The sequence below is a fragment of the Podarcis bocagei genome (assembly GCF_964188305.1).
Source record: "Podarcis bocagei genome assembly, chromosome: 13".
NCBI lineage: Eukaryota > Metazoa > Chordata > Lepidosauria > Squamata > Lacertidae > Podarcis > Podarcis bocagei.
The window spans coordinates 45,303,244-45,325,740 of NC_138138.1; the positions used below are offsets into that span (position 1 = coordinate 45,303,244).

General features: G+C 47.1%; 1 protein-coding gene across 4 annotated transcripts in view; it reads left to right on the forward strand.

Annotated features, from left to right (window-relative positions):
* The window catches only part of ADCY4 (adenylate cyclase 4), a 76,692-nt gene that overhangs the window by 13,640 nt on the left and 40,555 nt on the right, over positions 1-22,497 (forward strand). The window contains exons 1-5 of one of the 4 annotated variants that reach the window (XM_081167754.1): positions 5,723-6,168; positions 8,888-9,361; positions 18,571-18,768; positions 20,175-20,336; positions 21,402-21,551. In XM_081167754.1, coding sequence (XP_081023880.1) covers positions 9,191-9,361; positions 18,571-18,768; positions 20,175-20,336; positions 21,402-21,551 — 681 coding nt within the window. In that variant the 5' untranslated portion in view covers positions 5,723-6,168; positions 8,888-9,190. Of the gene's footprint in view, positions 1-5,722; positions 6,169-8,887; positions 9,362-18,570; positions 18,769-20,174; positions 20,337-21,401; positions 21,552-22,497 lie in introns of those variants that run through there. The other 3 variants (XM_081167756.1, XM_081167757.1, XM_081167755.1) reach the window with 3 other exon arrangements.

The window sequence follows — 22,497 nt, forward strand, 5'->3', positions numbered from 1 at the left end:
TAAGAATGCAAGAGCGCAGTCACGCGGCAGTAGTTTGCATGGCTGCCAACAGGTGGCGCTGTGAACCATAGCAGCTTTGCTTCTCCTAGCCCTCTGCTGTGGGGGCCCAAATGGCTTCATTGGCCTGAAGTGGTTGATATGAGTTCCAGAAGGAGGAGGCCCAAAGTGGAGGGTGGATTGAGCAAGCTATAAGGGAGGCAGTTGGTAAGGGGGTTGGCCGGGGGAGTGAGCAGGTGTCAACACCTCCCCAATCTCTGAGGAATGAGAGACTCCATGGCTTCCAGGTGCTCACCCAGGTTCAGTTTCCTTGGAATGAAGGCAGTGGCGTAGCGTGGGTTGTCAGCACCCGGGGCAAGGCAAGTAATTTGCGCCCCCTAACCCGTGGATTTTAGCACTCGAGTGCGAGCGCCCCCCCAGATGTTGCGCCCGGCCCCCTGCACCCTCCCACGCTACGCCACTGGGGCTGGGGGCGAGCGAAGGAGCCAAGGACCCCCCCCAAAGGCTCAGCAGGAATTTATTAAATTTATTATTTGCGGAGCCCCCGCGGGCCGAGGCAGCCGAAGCCCCCTCCCCTCGGGCGCCTCCCCACCCCCTCCTCTCCCTGGGCTGTAGGTGGAGCTCCAGATCCGGGCTTGGCGAGCGCCTCTCCTCCTCCCGGCCGGGTCCGGGGGCTTCCAGCCATGCTCCATCCTCGCCCCCCCCCCCCGTGGCTGAGAGCCGGAGCCAGCGGTGCCCCCTTCTGCCGGGAGACCCTCGCCCGCCCGCCGGCTTCCTCTCGGAGGGTTTTGGGGAGCACAGGTCGCAGCGAGGCCCCTCGGAGCTCTCCTCCCTCCCAGTCGGCAGAAGCAGCCGCCGCCTGTGGCTGGGCTGAGGGGATGGCGACGGCGTCAGGGTGCGGAGGCTGCCCGTGCCCGGCCAGGCGTCGGTGGCGGTGCCGGCAGTGAGTGGAGTGCAGTGAGCAGTGAGTGGAGCGCAGCCGCAGCGGCGGCGGGGGCGCGCACGCGCTAGGGCGCAAGGCTGGCGGTGGCGGCGGGGAGCCCGGCAGAGGAAGGAACTTGTCCCTTCCCTCTGGACTCGCGCCCCCCCAGATGTTGCGCCCAGTGCGGCCGGCACCCCTGGCACCCCCCACGCTACGCCACTGAATGAAGGTCAGCAGATATTGTGAGGTCTTTAGGATATACGTATATAGAACCAGAGCATAAGATGGAGGGGCTCACAGCATCAACATCTCAAAAGGTCTTGCTTCCCCAATAGCTGCAGCTTTAGTTGCAGCACAGATCAATGATGTCTCTGTGTCTCCAGCTTCTAGCATGTTTTAAGCTTAGTTCTCCACATGCACTGCCTATTTTTCTTCTATATACCCGTCACATGAGGTTGGGCAGCGTGGGAGAAGGCCCACCCACTTGTTCTATGGCACAGAGAAACTCCTTTGGTTATGGAGTCGGCAACATTTTTTGAGGCTGGTCTTGTCCACTCCCTGGCTGACCTCTCGGTGGGCCGGAGCGCGTGTGCTCAAGCTACCGTATTTTTTGCTCTATAAGACTCACTTTTTCCCTCCTAAAAAGTAAGGGGAAATGTGTGTGCGTCTTATGGAGCGAATGCAGGCTGCGCAGCTATCCCAGAAGCCAGAAGAGGAAGAGGGATCGCTGCTTTCACTGCGCAGTGATCCCTCTTGCTGTTCTGGCTTCTGAGATTCAGCATATATTTTTTCTTGTTTTCCTCCTCCAAAAACTAGGTGCGTCTTGTGGTCTGGTGCGTCTTATAGAGCAAAAAATACGGTATTTCTGGCACACCTTCGGGTTGTAAGAGCGCCAGAAATAGAGTGTGCACATGCGCACGGGCGCTCCTCTGTCCCGGAAGTGCGCTGGAAATAGTGTATGGGTGAGGAGCACCCGTGCGCATGCACATACACTATTTCTGGTGCTCTTCCAACCCAGAAGTTGGTCCCCGATGTGAGGAAAAAAAGGTGTCGCGGAAAAAAACCACGGAATTCCCACGCTGATCCATGGAATGGCTGTGGATTGGTTCCAGGAAGCTCATGGGCTGGAACCAGCCCATGGGCCTTAGCTTGCAGACCTCTGTGCTAACTTATGGCACTTAACTAGCCAGCCACAACCTATTGCCTAGTGACAAGCACTGGTTGGGTGACCTTGCTCTCATACCTTCTGCCCTCACAGAAACAGGGCCCCAAGAAGGGATTCAGGACATCATCTGGACCAGGGGGTCAGCAAACTTTTTCAGCAGGGGGCCGGTCCACTGTCCCTCAGACCTTGTGGGGGGCCGGACTATATTTTTTTTTTGGGGGGGGGGGGAATGAACAAATTCCTATGCCCCACAAATAACCCAGAGATGCATTTTAAACAAAAGCACACATTCTACTCATGTAAAAACATACTGATTCCTGGACTGTCCGTGGGCTGGATTCAGAAGGCGATTGGGCCGGATCTGGCCCCCGGGCCTTAGTTTGCCTACCCATGATCCAGACTGACCCTGCAAACCTACACCAATACTTTTGTAAGAGCATCATGGCTATACCTGGAGTTTTAGAAAGCAATGAAAGAACAGAGAGACAAATGATCGAATATGAAAGCCTGGCTGGAGACAATATTAAAAATAACACGAGCCACGGTAAACCGTGTAAGAAAACAGCAGAAGAGAAGAAAGACAGGCTCCCAGAGTGGCTGGGGAAACTCAGCCAGATGGGCGGGGTATAAATAATAAATTATTATTATTATTATTATTATTATTATTATTATTATTATTATTATTATTATTATTATTATTATTATTATCTAACACGGGGAAGAGCTTCCTGATGGTGCCAGCTGTTTGAGGGTGGAACAGTCTGCCTCGAAAGTGGTAGACTCTCCTTTGTTAAGCTGAGGTTGGATAGCCACTTGCCAAGGGACACTGTGCTAGATTTCCCTAGCTATGGACATTGGAGCCCTGCGGAAGGAAAGAGGTGGCAGTATTCCTTAAAGCTTAAAGGTTCTTCTGTGAAACAACTGTTTGTTGGTTGTGTATGGAGAGGGGCCTGTGTTTGGGGAAATTGATGGGCCATCTAAATGGGACGAAACTGTCTTGCGACTGCGAGGGACAGGATGACAAGCGTGAAATGACATTAGCTGGACAGCTCATTAGTGGCTCTAAAGCCGTCAGGAAGCTGCCGGTTCCCTCTGGTCTCATAAGCAGCCTGGTTCATGCAAAGGTTTATTATTATTATTTTGCTTTCCTGTTTCTAGCCTACTTTCCCTTTCTTCTGGCCCCCTTCCTCCTCACCAGCTTCCTGGTGGGATGGTCGCAAGCACACGCATACACTACAAAACCTGTTTCAGCAGCTAAAATGGGCTCTGCTATCCAGTATTGGTTATTCCTTTGTCGCAAAGAACCAAGGCAGGCGGAGGAAACAGATGCTTTTGACGTCTCGGCTCCCAAAGGGGGCTCCGAAATGATGAAGAGGACTAGAATTCTGAGCTGAGAGTAAACAATGGGAATTCCGCAGACGATTCTGTGACTAAGCTTCTGTTGGGTAAATGGGTGCAATTCAAACACTTGATTTCTTTGAAGGACTGAATTGGAAAAGAACAGCTGAGACACTGTGTGACAATTGCGTCATGAGTTACATGGCGGTTACGGACAATACAGCCTCCCTTTTAAGTGTTTTGTCGGAATTGCTTGGTCTTTGATGTGGGACAATGCAGAAAGCTCTAACGGATGTTTGTTTGCTCCAAGCCCTTGGGATGTGAGTCAAACCTGCATTCTATTTCAGGCACGGTGAATGTAGCTCGCGGGCACCAGTCCCTGCTCCTTTCTTTCCCTTGGTCTAGGGCAGAGGTGGAGAATCCTTCTCAGCCTGAGAACCAAGTTCCCTCATGCAGAATCTTCCAGAGGCCATATGCCACTGGTGGTTGGAGCCAGAAGCAAAAGTGGGTGGAGCAATAGCTGTGTACAGGAAGCTGCATTCCAGACATGCAAAAGTCAGAGGTCTCTGCACTCAGACCTCACAGCTCTCCAGCTGTCCTCCAGAAAAGCGGGAGGTGTTAACACAGTTCAAGGACACATTTCAGCCACACCCAAACGTTCAAGGAGGGTGTGGAGCAGGACTAATGTAGCCTGGAGAGGGGGGGGGGTATCCTGGAAAAGGAGAATGGCCTAGCAAAAATCTCGAGGGCCAGAGAGAGAAAGATCTGAATGGCCACAGTCAGGGCCAGCCCACTCATGAGACAAGGTGAGGTGACTGCCTCAGGCGGCAAGATCCACCAGGGCAGCAGATGCTGATTGTGATCTCCACCCGCCCTACGTGCTCCTGATGTAGATCTCCCCTCACTCCTTTTTCTTTGGCGGGGAGCAGGGTGCCATTTTGGCATTTTGGCCTGAGATTCCCTCGCACCAACCTAGGCCAAACCCTGCTGCCAGGGAATTGTGATAAAGCCTGTTTAATAAGCCTGCTTCGTTAATAACGCCTACACATGGAGCCTGAATGATGAATCTGGGGTCAGAACAGCACAAGAGAGACTTATAAGAGGGTGAAGCTGGTTCACCAAGTGGGAAGAGAGTCATGAGGATCCGCCTTGGATTTTGTTCAAAATTAAAGCACCCTCAATTAAAATATGCAATAAAACAACCAAACAAAAATAAGGCGGAATATAAAGTAGTGCTGAGAAGAATGTCAGCGTAATAATTTCGGCTGGCCTGATGGAAAAATCTCTCCTCTACAGGTGCTGCTCTGGGGCGGGGTGTGTTTTTGTGTGTGTGTGTGTGTGTGTGTGTGTGTGTGTGTGTGTGTGTGTGTGTTTCTCCCACCCCACAGAGACAATTGCAGGGAGGGAGAATTGCTCTAGTCTAGCAGAACTTGTTGCATTGGTTTGTGGAACTATTTAGTTAAATATGGCTCTTCCCATTAAAACAGGGGGCGAAGGAATGCAGTTTAAACGATAAAACCATAAGTTCATTTTAAAGGTATGCTGGTCTAAACGTGTATGTCTTCAGGAGCGAGGAGTAAGTGTTGTTATAAGTCTCCAGTAAAGAGTTGGATGAACGTGTAAAGTAGGCATGGGGGGGGGGGAACCCCTGCTATGTTTTAAGAATTTGAAGGGAACATTTAGAAAGTAAAAGGCTAGGGCTTGTGACAGTTTACTGCTGTGGGTTTTATGAGGTCCAAAGATGGAAAATTAAAACAAAATCAAGTGCTCTTGTTCAATGCAGTGTTCTTCAACCTTGTGGCCCCAGATGAAAAAAGCCTCCATTTGACAGCGGCAAAGGCACGAAAACTGAGCTCCTTTGGATCAAGGTCCTGCATGGGCCATAGTGAATCTCAAAGGGCTCCCAAGGTGTTGCCATTTTGAGGTGGGATTCCATTGCATAAGAGCAAATCCAAGTTGTGCCACTAAAAAGGATTTCACACACTTGTGCCACAAACCCTACTCCCCCCCCAAAGGTGGGTCACTTTCAGCTGACCTGTTTATTGAGCATTCAACCTGATTTGTTTGCTAGGAGATCAGATGATGTCAGCTATTTTAACAAACATTCAGTCTGTTGTTGTTGTTGTTTTTTGCGGGGAGCTTAGATGATGTTGCATCAAGCAAGTGCTATCCCACACTTGCCGGTGCAAGTCCAGTCTTTTAAGAAAGCGGGTTTGTTGCAGCCAGCTTTAATTGCACAACCTGGATTTGTCGCTATGTGATTGACTCCCACCCACCCGCAGATTGCGACACTCAGGAAGCACAATCAGACTTTTTACAGATAAGGAAAGCAAGGGGGAAACGCACAGGAAAGTGCCGGGTAGCCAGTCCTTGATGCTTCATCTTTGAACCTCCCTGCAAACATATTTGAAGCAAACATATTCAGTGCATAGCTGCTGGTGTCCAGCCTCTCTGCAAACTTTGCGCAGGCAAATCTGGATGAGTGCTGAATAGAACAGGCCACCTGAAAGCAGCCCAGGAGGACTGTGCCTCCCCTGGCCATTGAATTCCACCCCCTGCCCCTTGGGGATGAAAGTGTTAATCTTGCCGGGGAGTTTTTAATCTCAAGTTGAGCTGGCTGGGCTGTGGGGAGGCAGGCAGACTGACTTCCTGCAGCTGCGTGAGAGAAGTCGGAGCATGGTGAGTAACGGGAGAGATTTCAGGCTGCCTGCTCCGGTGATGGAGCTGCCGGTGGTTGTTGGAGCAGGTAAGAAGCGCCCGCTTCCTCGGCGTTTGGGTACTTTGTGAGGTGGCAGCTGCCTGTTGTGTGTCCAAGGCAGGGAAGGCTGCGCAGGGGAGAGATGGAAGACGGAATGGGTTTTTGCATCTTGCTTTTTAAAAAAACGTGATGATCGGTGGAGAGGCAAGGGGGGGTGGTCAACTAGGCTTGGGAACAGCAACCCATCGTTCTTGGGTATTTCTTCACCTGCACAGAATGAGAAAGGTGAATATTTGTGGCATGGGGTGAGTCCTGGATTTTGTGAAATAGCACTTTCTTAGAGAAAACTGTTCAGAAATATATGCGCTCACCAACGAGAGTGTGTGGGAAGTGTTTGCATTTATACTCTACAAAGGAGCACAGCAGAGGTTGACGGATGCTTAATTTGTTATGGCACTTTGACAGTTTATATCAAAGCTGATTGATTTCCCAAGTGGGCAAGATATCTATCTATCATCTGTCTGTCTGTCTGTCTGTCTGTCTGTCTGTCTGTCTGTCTGTCTGTCTGTCTATCTATCTATCTATCTATCTATCTATCTATAATATTTATTTCTGTGTGTAATGGAGGGAGAGGGGAGAGAGAGATGTATTTCACTTTTTGTTATCATCCTTGAACATCCATCCACCTGAATCGGTTATCATTTTGTATCCCTAGAACTTAGATCTGCCTCATCTATCTCACATGGGCTAAGTGAACAGATAGTCAAGTTTGGTTTTGGCAGAGGTAGCTCTGAATTCAAATTCCAGCCCAGCCAATAAAGCTCTCTCCACTCCTAGCTCCACTTTCATGGGAGTAAGCCCCACTGAATTTAGCAGGACTTGCTTCTGAGTAGGCATGGTTAGGATTTCACCATAATCTACTTCAGAGAGTTGTTGTGAAGCAAAAAATGATAGAGCTCATTAGAGGAAGGTGAGATAAAAATATGGTAGTTCATGTTTTTGAGGGGAAGAATACATAAAATTTCTAGTTGCCAGCCTCATGTCTTTTAGTCAGCCATCTATCTTCTCCTCTCCTCTCCTCTCCTCTCCTCTCCTCTCCTCTCCTCTCCTCTCCTCTCCTCTCCTCTTCTCCTACCCTCCACACTTTGTTTTATCTCCAAACAACTTTTCTGACTTTTCTATCCACGCTTTCTATCTGACCATCTCTGCACTCATTCACTGAGAATGTGAATTCACACGAATTCCAGCATGGCTGTTTTGCATATTATTAATATATCACTTGCCAGAGCTCATAGTTTAGATGATGGGAGCTTCTTTCTTTGTTTGTTTCTCCTTTCCTTTCCTTTCGAGGCAACAATTATCACATCCTTGTGTTCAAAACAGTCCTTACAATAATTAATAATAATGGTTGTGGTAGTGATGATGATGGCAATTACATTTATATCCCACCTCTCAAAGCTCAAAGCGAGCCATGGTGCTTCTCAGTCATTTCCACACCGTAGGTTTAAAGAACATTTGAATCACACAGATTTCCCCAAAGATTCCTGGGAACTGTCGTCTATTCCTCACAGAGCTACAAACCTGAGAATCGTGGCGTGGAGATGACTCCCATTTTTATCCTCACAGCAACCCAGTGTGACAATTGAGGCTAAGAGAGACCCAATGTCATCTAATGAGCTACATGGCTGAGTGGAAATTGGAACCTTGGTCTCCCAGGTCCTAGACCGACACTCACCACAGCACCATACGGACTTGGCAGATGATGATGATGATGATGATAATAAAAACAAAAGCCAAAGGCACCAACTTTGGGTCCCCAGATGTTGCCAGACTACAGTTCTCATAATCCCCAGCCAATTTAGCTGATGGTCAGGTGTAATGAGAGCTGTAGCCCAATGAGATATGTGGTCCTAAGGCTGAAGAATACTGATAACTCCGTTGGTAGAGCATAAGACTCTTCATCTCAGGGTGGTGGGTTTGAGTTAAACATTGGGGTAAAAAAATAAACCCTGCATTGCAGGGGGTTGGACTAGATGACCCTCGTGGTCCCTTCCAACTTGACCATTCTATGACAACATTTGTCTTTTCATGAATACATATGCATTGGATGTAGCTAAAGAAACAGATTGTGGAATTATAGAGTTGGAGGGGACCTTTTAGGTCATTTACTCCGACCACTCTGGGGTTCAATATATGAAGTTCAGAGCTAGAGCGCCCCCTACAGATGTCCCTTCAGTTTCTGCCTGAAGACCTCCAACAAGGTGGAACCTTTGTACCCATTATTACTAAGGAGGAATAACCAAGATAACAATCCTCTGGCATTTTCAGTACTAAATTTATATTTCACATTTTAGAATATTTACTTAAACAGCCTTAATGTATCAATGACTTCCCTTCCTCTCTTTCCATGGTTCATTTTGCACAACATAAATCCCTGAATATTTTATATAAACTAAACCCTTCCGTATTCCATTATAACATCCATCAAAACTGATTTACGCTGTTGAATTTATCTTAACGCTGCCCACTTTTTCAAATATACACCATTTTCCTATATTCAATAAACATTTTACAATCTTCTTCTTGTTCTCTTATTAGATCTGCAAGCTGCGTATATTCCATCACTCTAAGTTGCCATTCTTCTTTAGTCTGTTCATTTTCCATTTTTGGGCTAACAGAACACGAGCAATACTATTGAAGTATTCCACATTAGGCTATAAGTGTGAATAAGGACCATTTGTTACCTACTTTTAATTTCTTTCCCCAGGGCCTCGTGTTTCAGACTCTCTGCACTGACGATGCCCGCTTCACCTGACTTAGCTGAGAACATCGTTCCACACTGAGATCCACCACCCCAGGTTTCATGCTCACTGCTCAGTTGGATTTCCCCATGTCCCCTGTCTGGATTAATACACCTATTTTTTCAACAATGGGGCTTTGCATCCTTGAAGTACAAATGGGTACCCTCAACAGCTGCAACAAGAGGTGCTGATTGACTTCCCCTTACTTTCCTTGGGAGGAGTGCGATCTCCTCCCCTCCAAGGCGGGAGTTTGTGGGAGCAGGAAAGCCATGCCCTGCCAGCGTCGCCCGCAGTCAACCAGCAGCGACACCCCACGGGAGGACCTCTACTATCAAACCTATTACAGCTTGAGCCAACAGTACCCCCTCATCCTCTTGCTCCTCTTCATTGTGTTGGGTATCTGCGTGGCTCTCATTGTGACATCCTTTGCCAGTGGCCGGGTAAGCATGTTTGCAAGGAGAGAGAGATAGAGAGATGGGGTGTCTATGGGAGTCAGCACAGAAGAAATTTGCTCCCATAAAAGACCACCAATGGGATGGATTAGACAAATTCAAGGAAGATTTAGATATCAACAGCTCTTGGCTCTGATCATTTTGTTGCATGTCCTTTTTCAGATGTATTGTGTTTCTGAATACCAGTTGCTGGAAACCACAGAAAGGGGAGAGTGTTGTTGAATTCAGGTCCTTCTTGTGGGTTTCCCACTGTTGTCCATGGTGAGACTATTCTGGACTAGCCTGATCCAGGAGTCCTGTTCTTAGGTTCTAAGAATGTGATGGCCTGGGAATCCGATTCAGAGGCTGAACCGGAGGAATCCCAGCCTGCACAGGAGTCCCAGCCTCCAGGGCCAGCTGAACTGGGGCAGAGGCTTGCTTCTGAAGCACCTGCACGTGTGCCGGATCCTCAGAAGCAGGCACCAGGTGAATCCACTCTGGCTCCGGAGGTGGTTGAGGACTCAGTGCCTATAGGTGAGTCTCCCCCTGGGTCCAGTAACCCTTCAGCTTCTCCTGAACTGCAGAGGCTCAGGGCAGAGAGGCGAAGGGAATTGGTTTCTCCCAGGAGGAGTGCTCACCTTAAGGCCAGGAGAGGTGGGTCTCCTGGGGGCCGGGACCGCCCCTGGCCTCAGAGAAGATAAAGGTCAGTCAGCCCGGTCCCAGGTTGCAGGAGCAACGTCATTGAAGAGCTGTTTCAACCAGCATCCAGTCCTGTTCCCTCAGAGTTCCTGTCCTTGCCCGGCTTCTCGCTGTGGACCCCACTTCGCCCGAGGAGGACTGTCTGCCGACCCTCAACTCAGGTCCTGCACCTTGCCCCACGGTAACCTCCCCCCTGGACCAGCACAAAGAACTTGGTTATGGGTGGGAGAGCTTGTGGCCTTCCAGATGTTGTTTCAACTCCCATCATCCATGCTGATGGGTTTTTGGAGCCCAAGAACATCCAGAGGACTACGCAGGTTCTCCATCCTTAGATGAGGTGGTTGGGAGAATAGTTGAGTTTGGTGGAGGGACCATAGGTCAACAGCAGAAAGTCCTCAGTTCAGTCCCTGGCACCTCCAGTTCAAAGGATCTGGCAGCAGGCAATAGAAAAAGTGGAGTAGATCTTGGTGGGCAGACTTCAGGCTTGCAAGATCTTTTTTGGGTCCCTCCAGACATCCTCTTTATTTTCCATGATTCGTAGTCATGATGGTTCCAGGAAGGATATATGTCATGCTGCTTTCATTTTTTTATTATTATTAAGTTTATTTTACAACACATATACACACACACTGATAAAAATGCACAATCAAAAACAAAAAATGAAATACAAATAAAACATAATAACATGTGCAAGCTTACACAGGTCAAATAATCAACAGAATATATATATATATATATATATATATATATATATATATATATTTGCTTTCGTAGATTTTCACGGGTACAGGAATGCAGGTTTTGGTGTCTTCGGGTGTCTTCCCGTGTAAGAGTTGGGGTGTCTAGGCGACGTTTCGACGAGGTCTCACTCGTCATCTTCAGGCTGGTGCTTTCGGCTTCTTGTTACTGGAACAGAGCAGGATCTCAGTGTTTGAGTTCCTATAAATACTGTTGAGGGGGTGTGGTGTATAGCCTCCAACGTTCTGGGCAGAGAGGAAGTTCCCAGGTTAGTGTGCCTTTTCTTCTTTTGTTCATTAATTACTTGAGGGATATCTTGAGTGATTTCTTGAGTGATATTCTGAGTACCACTTAGGAGGGTCATTAGGTGTGGATTAGTTGCTAAAGCTTTCGTGTCTTGACCTCTTGAGCTTGTGAAGAGTTTTTCTGAGAAGATGGCTGTACTGCAAATAGTTGTGCTCTGGCTTGGCTTCGTGTATAGGGGCGAGCTGTGGTTTTGTGCCCTGTGCCAGCCAGATCTGTGTAGGGATTGTAGGGGGGTGCAGCATCCGGAGGTGCCACTATGGTTTGGCTACTGGATGGTGTCTGTAATTTATCTGTGGAGAGGGTCTGGGTTTGGGTCTGGTGTGGTTGATTGGAGATGGCGTTCTGTGTGCCTCTGGTTCTGGTGTCGGTTTTTGTGGGGAGGGCTAATTTCCAGATGTCTGGCAGGCGGGACGTGTCGTCACGCTTGTTCATGTTGTGAGGGTGTTTCTCTATCTCGATGGCTTCCATGATTATTCTCTTGTGGTGATGTTCCATGTTAAAGAGCAATTTGGAATCTGCAAAATTAATTTCGTGTCCTGTTTCTTTCATGTGTTGGTAAAGAGAGGAAGTTTTTTCTTCTTTTTTGACGGCATTCTTGTGTTCTGCGATACGTGCATTTATTCGTCTGTTTGTTTGTCCAATGTACGTGGCTGGGCAGACTTTGCAGGGTATTTCATAGACCTCTTGGTTTTCTAGCTGGATTTTATTACCTTTGTAATTTGGCCACACGGGAAGGAAAAACTAGATAGCTTCCTCACACATCTCAACAGCCTACACCCCAAAATACAATTCACTATGGAAATAGAAGCCAACAACCAACTTCCCTTCCTTGACGTCCTAATCTACAAAAAACCTGATGGCTCCCTAGGACACACTATCTACCGGAAAAAAACACACACCAACCGCTACTTACATGCACAATCACACCACCACCCTGCACAAATAAACTCCGTAGCCAAGACTCTCATCTCCAGAACCAAACGCCTGGCTGACAAAGACCACTTGACAACTGAGTTACAGAATCTCTCAAATGTGTTAATCGCCAACGGATACCAGCAAAACAGGGTTACGAAGCTAATCCAAAAAGAAACACCCCCCAAAAACCAAGACACAGAAGAAAACAATGGCATGGCCCTCCTTCCTTATATCAAGGGCACTACAGATAAAATTAGCAAAATCCTCCATAAACACAATATCAAAACAGCCTTTTGCACCAACCAAAAAATAGCCAATATCCTCAGAAACCCAAAAGATAAAATCCAGTTAGAAAACCAAGGGGTCTATGAAATACCCTGCAAAGTCTGCCCAGCCACGTACATTGGACAAACAAACAGACGAATAAATGCACGTATCGCAGAACACAAGAATGCCGTCAAAAAAGAAGAAAAAACTTCCTCTCTTTACCAACACATGAAAGAAACAGGACACGAAATTAATTTTGCAGATTCCAAATTGCTCTTTAACATAGAACATCACCACAAGAGAATAATCATGGAAGCCATCGAGATAGAGAAACACCCTCACAACATGAACAAGCGTGACGACACGTCCCGCCTGCCAGACATCTGGAAATTAGCCCTCCCCAGAAAAACCGACACCAGAACCAGAGGCACACAGAACGCCATCTCCAATCAACCACACCAGACCCAAACCCAGACCCTCTCCACAGATAAATTACAGACACCATCCAGTAGCCAAACCATAGTGGCACCTCCGGATGCTGCACCCCCCTGCAATCCCTACACAGATCTGGCTGGCACAGGGCACAAAACCACAGCTCGCCCCTATACACGAAGCCAAGCCAGAGCACAACTAAGTGCAGTACAGCCATCTTCTCAGAAAAACTCTTTACAAGGTCAAGAGGTCAAGACACGAAAGCTTTAGCAACTAATCCACACCTAATGACCCTCCTAAGTGGTACTCAGAATATCACTCAAGTAATCACTCAAGATATCCCTCAAGTAATTAATGAACAAAAGAAGAAAAGGCACATTAACCTAGGAACTTCCTCTCTGCCCAGAACGTTGGAGGCTATACACCACACCCCCTCAACAGTATTTATAGGAACTCAAACACTGAGATCCTGCTCTGTTCTAGTAACAAGAAGCCGAAAGCACCAGCCTGAAGATGACGAGTGAGACCTCGTCGAAACGTCGCCTAGACACCCCAACTCTTACACGGGAAGACACCCGAAGACACCAAAACCTACATTCCTGTACCCGTGAAAATCTACGAAAGCAAATATCTCACCTCTACGGGGAGGAAACCTTCCAGCTGACAAGAACCTACGAGAAACTAGAAATCCGAAGAGCCACCATCTTATGTGATCTCTTGTTCCTACGCAACTGCCGAGACAACAACTTAATTCCCACATGCTTCCAACTTAAATTCCACTCTAAAACCCCAGCTACCGAAAGGATCCTGAAACGAACTGAACTATCCCTAATCAGAAACGAACTACATAAGAAAAGATACCTACTAAACCAAACCAACAAAGATCTGCTCACTCTTCACCTCAAACTCTGTAACAAAATCCACCCTGCACTCTGGGACAAATGCAAACAACTAGCCGTTTGGAGAGCTGAAACAGAGTCCTCACATAAGACAGACATACACACCAACAAACTCCACAAACTAGAGAAACGCCAGAAGCCCAGCCACCCTCCACAACAACCCATGAAACAAACAGTACATAACATATCAGACAGGATCCTCACCTCAACTGAAACCAAAGTACTCTCCAAAGGTTTCAACTTTGCAGTCGCCCCGAGACGCATCCCCACGGAAAACATCATATGCGGAGTCGAAGCTAGCCTAACCAAAATCAACCCAGATGAAGCCAATAAAATCAGACTTGAAGTCACCAACATCCTCTGCTCCAGCAAACCACCCAAAAGCAATTTACACAAAGAAGAACAGAAAGCACTCACCAACCTGAGGAAAGACAACAACATAATCATTCTCCCAGCAGACAAAGGTAATGCCACTGTTGTGATGAACACATCGGACTACCAAGCAAAACTATCAAATCTACTCCAAGACCCTACCTACCAACCTATAAAAACAGATCCCACCACCTATCTGGAAAAAACCACCAAATCCAAAATAAAAGCCTCTCCTATCAGTGAAGAAATCCAGCTAAGAATCATCCCCAGAGAAAAATCATCCAGATGCCCCAAACTCTACGGTCTCCCCAAGATACACAAAGAAGGAACACCACTCAGACCAATAGTCAGCTCCATAGGCTCACCTCTACAAAATCTCGCTAAATTTCTCGCTAAGCAACTTCAGCCCTATGCAGAATCTATCGCTTCACACGTTACAAACTCCTTCCAGTTCATAGAAACAATAAAGAAGCAAAACCTACATCCCGATGACCTACTTGTGAGCTTCGATGTTGTATCTCTCTTCACACAAGTGCCCATTAATGAAGCCTTGACAGCCATTCAAAACAAATACAATCCCCCCGAATACATCCTGGACCTGACCAACCACTGCCTAACCAACACGTACTTCATCCACAATGGACAAAGATACAAACAGATAGAAGGAGCACCTATGGGATCACCCCTCTCACCGGTCATCGCAAATCTGTACATGGAACACTTTGAAACCAATGCTTTAGACAAGTCAGAACACAAACCCAAACTTTGGCTCAGATATGTTGACGACACCTTTGTAATTTGGCCACACAGGAAGGAAAAACTAGATAGCTTCCTCACACATCTCAACAGCCTACACCCCAAAATACAATTCACTATGGAAATAGAAGCCAACAACCAACTTCCCTTCCTTGACGTCCTAATCTACAAAAAACCTGATGGCTCCCTAGGACACACTATCTACCGGAAAAAAACACACACCAACCGCTACTTACATGCACAATCACACCACCACCCTGCACAAATAAACTCCGTAGCCAAGACTCTCATCTCCAGAACCAAACGCCTGGCTGACAAAGACCACTTGACAACTGAGTTACAGAATCTCTCAAATGTGTTAATCGCCAACGGATACCAACAAAACAGGGTTACGAAGCTAATCCAAAAAGAAACACCCCCCAAAAACCAAGACACAGAAGAAAACAATGGCATGGCCCTCCTTCCTTATATCAAGGGCACTACAGATAAAATTAGCAAAATCCTCCATAAACACAATATCAAAACAGCCTTTTGCACCAACCAAAAAATAGCCAATATCCTCAGAAACCCCAAAGATAAAATCCAGCTAGAAAACCAAGGGGTCTATGAAATACCCTGCAAAGTCTGCCCAGCCACGTACATTGGACAAACAAACAGACGAATAAATGCACGTATCGCAGAACACAAGAATGCCGTCAAAAAAGAAGAAAAAACTTCCTCTCTTTACCAACACATGAAAGAAACAGGACACGAAATTAATTTTGCAGATTCCAAATTGCTCTTTAACATAGAACATCACCACAAGAGAATAATCATGGAAGCCATCGAGATAGAGAAACACCCTCACAACATGAACAAGCGTGACGACACGTCCCGCCTGCCAGACATCTGGAAATTAGCCCTCCCCAGAAAAACCGACACCAGAACCAGAGGCACACAGAACGCCATCTCCAATCAACCACACCAGACCCAAACCCAGACCCTCTCCACAGATAAATTACAGACACCATCCAGTAGCCAAACCATAGTGGCACCTCCGGATGCTGCACCCCCCTGCAATCCCTACACAGATCTGGCTGGCACAGGGCACAAAACCACAGCTCGCCCCTATACACGAAGCCAAGCCAGAGCACAACTAAGTGCAGTACAGCCATCTTCTCAGAAAAACTCTTTACAAGGTCAAGAGGTCAAGACACGAAAGCTTTAGCAACTAATCCACACCTAATGACCCTCCTAAGTGGTACTCAGAATATCACTCAAGTAATCACTCAAGATATCCCTCAAGTAATTAATGAACAAAAGAAGAAAAGGCACATTAACCTAGGAACTTCCTCTCTGCCCAGAACGTTGGAGGCTATACACCACACCCCCTCAACAGTATTTATAGGAACTCAAACACTGAGATCCTGCTCTGTTCTAGTAACAAGAAGCCGAAAGCACCAGCCTGAAGATGACGAGTGAGACCTCGTCGAAACGTCGCCTAGACACCCCAACTCTTACACGGGAAGACACCCGAAGACACCAAAACCTACATATATATATATATACACACACACACACACACACACACACACATATATATAATATATTTCAATTCTTCTTTTCTTCTAGTTGACTTCCTTCAGCCTAAACACGGCTCTCTTTTCGTTTTTGGTAAACTGTCTCCTTAGTTTATTATTACCCCTTTTTCTTTCTATTTTTAGCTTTTATACTATAATTTATTTTGCAGAAGTTAGTTGAAACAAATCCAAGTATTAATTTGAGGACACTGCTTTTTCAGGTATTCTCTATATTTTCCCCATTCTTTTTGAAATTTTTACTTGGGCTGACCCCTAATGGCTCTTGTCAATCTAGCCAATTCAATATACAGTGGACCCTCCAGATATGAACTTAATTCGTTCTGGGGGTCCGTACTTACCCCGAAAAGTCAGTATCCGGAGGCGCCACTTCTGTGCTCGTGTGCGCCTTGATAGAACGCTTATGTGCACAGGGTGAAATCTGGAAGTATACACTTCTGTGTTTGCCACGTTCGTAACTCAAAATTACGTTACTTGAAGATAACATAACCCAAGGTACTACTGTAGTCAAATAATTTATATTGCCACACTTTTTTTTGTTGCTATGATTTCTTTTTTCCAATTTTTGCCAGTTAGTATTCTCGCAGCCCCTGTAGCGTAAAGGAATATTCTCTTGTTTTCTCTGGCTATATCTGTGTCTAATATCCCCAATAAAAAAGCTTCTGTTTTCTTAACAAAGTTTTGTTTAGCTCTTCATACACCATGCTGCCATGCTGCTTTCAGTACCATTAGTGCCTGCAAAAGTTTTGAGGCAGACAAACTGCTTTGTTTCCAATCAGTGCATGCCCCCATGACTTCCTGCTGTAATCCTCTAACTCAGGGGTCAGCAAACTTTTTTCAGCCGGGGGGCCGGTCCACTGTCCCTCAGGCCTTGTGGGGGGCCGGACTATATTTTGAAAGGGGAAAAATGAACAAATACCTATACCCCACAAATAACCCAGAAATGCATTCTAACTAAAAGGACACATTCTACTCATGAAAAACATGCTGATTCCCGGACCATCCTCGGGCCGGATTTAGAAGGCGATTGGGCCAGATCTGGCCCCCGGGCCTTAGTTTGCCTACCCATGCTCTAACTTCTCATATCACAAAAGATCGGGATTGTTGTTGTTTCCAGTTCCACTTTTGTTACACTACGGCTCTCAGCACTCTTAACATGCAGCTTCTTTGAGGAAAAGCCACAATGCTGCTTTAAATGTGCAATGTGTTTGGGGACCTCGTTTCCCACCAGTGCATGTCCTGTAACTTTCTGCTGAAAGCTTCCTGGGCTTTGGGGAGGATTGTGCCAGTCCTCTGACAGAATGCTGGAGCCCTGCTGCCTCCTTCCTAAAGTTGGGCTGGATTTGGGAAGGTGGAAGAAGGGCTCCTGGACCCTTTAGGGTCCACAAACCGCACACCCAGGGCCGGATTTAGGTTTGCTGAGGCCCTAAGCTACTGAAGGTAATGGGGCCCTTTAGATGTCTAGCTGTCCTTTGTCAACAACAAATTGCCACTGTTTTTTGTGTTGAATAGATACTATATGGTAATTTATGGACCTAACAGGTATCCAAAACCATTTGCACATAACAAAATATGTATTTTATCAAAGTAATTGTTGAACTGAAATACAATTAAGAACAGCTGTCAATGTTTTCCTTTTTTTAAGGGAAATTCCCTTATTCCGAATAGGATTCCTCGCAAGAAAAGGGAAAAGTTGACAGCTATGATTAAGAAGAAGTATATTTTTTTTTGGGGGGGGGCAAGAGAGTGGGGCCCTAAGCTATAGCCTGTTTAGCTTGTATGTGAATCAGGCACTGTGCACACCACTGACCCTGAGATTAAGAGGAGGAAGCTGACAGGTGCTGCCAAACTCTGTACTGTTTGAAAGTACAGGCAGCTGTGGGATGGCAGACTGTGGTGATGGGCACCGTTTCCTTAGCCTCCATTGAGCCGTAGCACAAAGTCCAAACCGCCAGCTGCACCGCTCTGTTTGCTGCTGCGTTGAACATACAGAGCTGCATTATACTGTGCCCGAGCACTCCTGCATCTGCCCGGGAATTCTGTGCTCCATTCAGAGTCTCTAGCACTGATGTTTCCCATCCTGGTGTCCTGACTCTCTGACAGGGGATGCTGGCTTAAATTTGAGATTTTCCTCTTTTTTTGCGTTCAAAGCATCTGCTCTACTATTGAGCGCAGTGCCCCCCTAGTGGTATAACTCAAGCCAATGCTGCAAACCAGCACAAATAGAATTGTTCGTTTAATTCCCCTTTCTCTCCAGGATTTCTCCTCCAACCTGGGCTTCCTGATTACATTATTCGTTGCCCTGGCAATCTTCAGCCTCATCCTGATCCTCGTGTGCATAGAGAGCTTCTTCCAGCAATGCACCCGGATCTTCTCCGCCATCATCTGGACCTGCCTGATGACCATGGGCTATGTCTTTGTCTTCACCGGAGGGGTGGTCAGTGCTTGGGATCAGGTGAGGGGCCCAGGCTGCATCCTGAAAATTAAAATGACGAATAGGAGGAGCCTTCAGATACCTGAGTGTAGGCTTGAGGGGGCCTCAGCGTAGTGCTCTTTGAACCTATCCCCCCCTTCTGCATTGGCAGCCCTCTTCTGATTGACATCTGTGTAGAGCTGGGAGCATGCTGTTATACTGTACTGGCCTGAATATAAGCCTCACTTTCCCCCCAGATTCTGACCGTGAAAAGTTAAAGTGTGGCTTAAATTCGCGACCTTACAAAAATTGGCTTTTACCATATCACTGCTGAAACAGGCATACGGTAAAACGGAATGGGTGTGAGTGCCTGTGAAACTTAGTTCAGCAAATTAAAGTGCAACGTGTATATCAAAGCCTGGAGATACTTATAGACATACAGTCAACTAACGGCACAACTCTGCCAATAATGTATACAGTGGTACCTCGGGTTAAGAACTTAATTCGTTCCGGAGGTCCATTGTTAACCTGAAACTGTTCTTAACCTGAAGCACCACTTTAGCTAATGGGGCCTCCCGCTGCTGCCGCGTGATTTCTGTTCTCATCCTGAGGCAAAGTTCTTAACCCGAGGTACTATTTCTGGGTTAGCGGAGTATGTAACCTGAAGCGCCTGTAACCTGAAGTACCACTGTACAATAATTGTGTCCTAGCACAGTTGAAGCAAGCAAATCGTTCTACCGTTAGTTATCTACTGGAAGCGCAAAGTCGTGTAAGGTTGCAAGAAAGGGTTCTTCACATGGCCATATGTAGAGGCAGGGGCCATGTTCAAAGAACATCTAGACAGGAATTGTGGCAACCGGGGGGGGGGGGAGGGGCGCCGGGCGGATCTTTGCACCCCGGCGCCACATATGCTTAAGACAGCCCTGCCTCCATTTGCAGCCCTACTTGTAGATTGGTGACTGATATGGAAGAAACAGATGGATATTATGTGTGGAAAAACTGGGAGCAGGCAAGTTCTTTACAATGGGTCTGAGGGATGCTTGTCCAAAGTCAGCATGAACGTGGCAGAAACCATTTTAGCAGATTCTGGCCCACGTAGGACCAGTCTGGATAGTTAGCCTTGGTGAAGACTTGATGTTTTCATCCCCCAAAAAGTTTTTGAGTTTCTGCTGAAATGAGGTTGTATTTTAACCTTGTTTTTAAGTTGTATTTCAATCAACTTGTTTTATATTTGGTGTTAGCCACCCTGATCCCGGTCTTGGCTGGGGAGGGCGGGGTATAAATAAAATTATTATTATTGTTGTTATTATTATTATTATTATTATTATTATTATTATTATTATTATTCCCTGACCCCCAATTTTCTTTCGCCGACTAGTGGAATTTACACATTCCTAATTTCCCTCCTGTCACATGGACAACTGACGCTGCATTCTTTTCTCCCAAAGGTCTCCTTTTTCCTCTTCATCATCTTCACTGTCTACACCATGTTGCCCGTTGGCATGAAAGATGCCGTGGCTGCCGGCTTGGTCTCCTCCCTCTCCCACATCGTCGTCCTGAGCGTCTACCTCTCTCTGGGGCGCGGCTCACGGTCGGAGCTAGCGCTGCAGGTAAGTGGGGCCTTGTCACCCCATCCGTACTTCGCATCACAAGGTGGGCCGATGGGATATTCCTGGGAAATCCTGTGGGGGGAAATTCCCTTTGAGGGACGCTCACAGCAAATTCAGCATGAGTCTGACCTCATTCAGTAACGCATTACCGGAGTCCAACGGAGTCTGTGAGAGCATTTCCATTAGCACACATCATCCTAGCTGCTTCATCCTCTTAGCTGCACATCATCTTAGCTGTACATCATCTTAGCTGCTTCATCCTCTAGCCAACCAGCTTCTGCCACCCTGGCATCTCGCCATCTCTTCATCCAATCACAGTCTTTGAAATCGCTTATTCAACCCAAGCTTTTTGCTGTACATTCAGTGCCTTCCTTGGACTTTGTCTGGAGTTGCTTTTCACTCTAACAATCAGCGTTGGGCTCCTCTTAAACCAGATCTGTGGTCAGGCTGCACTCTTGCGTGGTGACGCTGGCCTTACTGATAATGGGCCTTGCAGAATTTCTACCCTGAGGTATTATTACATTTGTATCCCACATTCTGTCCAAGGAGCTCTAGGTTGTAGACATGGTTCTCCCCTTAAACCCCACAACAACCATGGAAGAAAGGCTAGGCTGAGAGTCAGTACTGGCCCGAGGTCAGCCAGGGAGCTTTGTGGCTGAATGGGGATTTTAACCTTGGTCTCCCACACTCCTATGTCTCATCCAGACTTCCTTTTGTGCCATGATTTCCATGTCTAAACAGGGTTTTGTTTTGTTTTTTGGTCCCTGTGCTTTCACTGGGAAAACCCGCATTTTACTGCTGAAAACCTGACTGTGATTAAGCAATGAAATGTGGATTTTCCCAGGGACAGCTTTGGGACCAAATAAAATAAACACAGAGCTTTAAAGCCCAGATCTGGGCCTAGAAACATGGAACAAGAGGAAGTTGGATGAGCCCCTCGTCTGATACGCAAAAAAAAAAAAAAAAGTACACCACACTGGCTTCTCTTTCTAGCACTGCACTGTGTCACGGTTGCCTCCCAGTCTTTCTTTGCCTTACATCCTCTCTTTTTGTACCTGCCTCCAGCTCCTGGCCAATCTCGTCATCTTTGTCTGCGGGAACCTGGTGGGTGCCTACCATAAGCACTTGATGGAGGTTGCCTTGGGGGAGACCTTCCACGAGACCTTCAACCTCATCCAATCCCGAGTCAAGCTGGAGTCTGAGAAGAGGCACCAGGTGAGTACGGAGAATGGCTTTGCGCACAGAAGGTTCCATTCCAGGTAGGGCAGGGAAAGGATTCCAGCCCAAAGCCTTGGGCAGCAGCTGCCAGTCCGTGAAGATGAGTCTCTCCCAACCTGTGGCCCTCCAGATACTGCTTGACTACAACTCCCATCAACCCTGACCATAGGCTGTGCTTGCTGGGGCTGATGGGATCGTAGTCCAAAACACCTGGAAGGCACCAAGTTGGGGAACATTGTAGATAATATTGAGCAGGATGGACCGACCATCTGACATGGTAGAGTAGCTTCCTATCATCCTATGTCCTGGATCAGGCCCTTCTGGCTTGCATCCATTCCGTCAGGCGTTTGATTTACACACAAGAGAGAAGTCAGAGCTTAAACCTTCCTGGAGGTTACCAGTAAAGGTTGGACGTTCTTCTGCCCATGCACAGAGGAGCTATTTTCCTCTCTAATCATAGACAAAGAAAGGCCCCTTCGAACTCATTGCACGGGGAACTCCCAGGTTCTGACACTTGTAAAAAGAGTTCAGCAACAAACCAATTAATGCTGAAGGTAGCATAGCATTCATTCAGTTCAGTATTGGAAGTCCCTAAACTGACCTAGGGATGCGGGTGGCACTGTCGGGTAAACCACAGAGCCCAGGACTTGCCAATCAGAAGATCGGTGGTTCAAATCCCCGTGACGGAGTGAGCTCCCGTTGCACGGTCCCTGCTCCTGCCAACCTAGCAGTTTGAAAGCACATCAAAAGTGCAAGTAGATAAATAGGTACCGCTCCAGCAGGAAGGTAAACAGCATTTCCGTGCGCTGCTCTGGTTCGCCAGAAGCGGCTTAGTCATGCTGGCCGCATGACCCGGAAGCTGTACGCCGGCTCCCTCGGCCAATAAAGCGAGATGAGTGCTGCAACCCCAGAGTCGGCCATGACTGGACCTAATGTTCAGGGG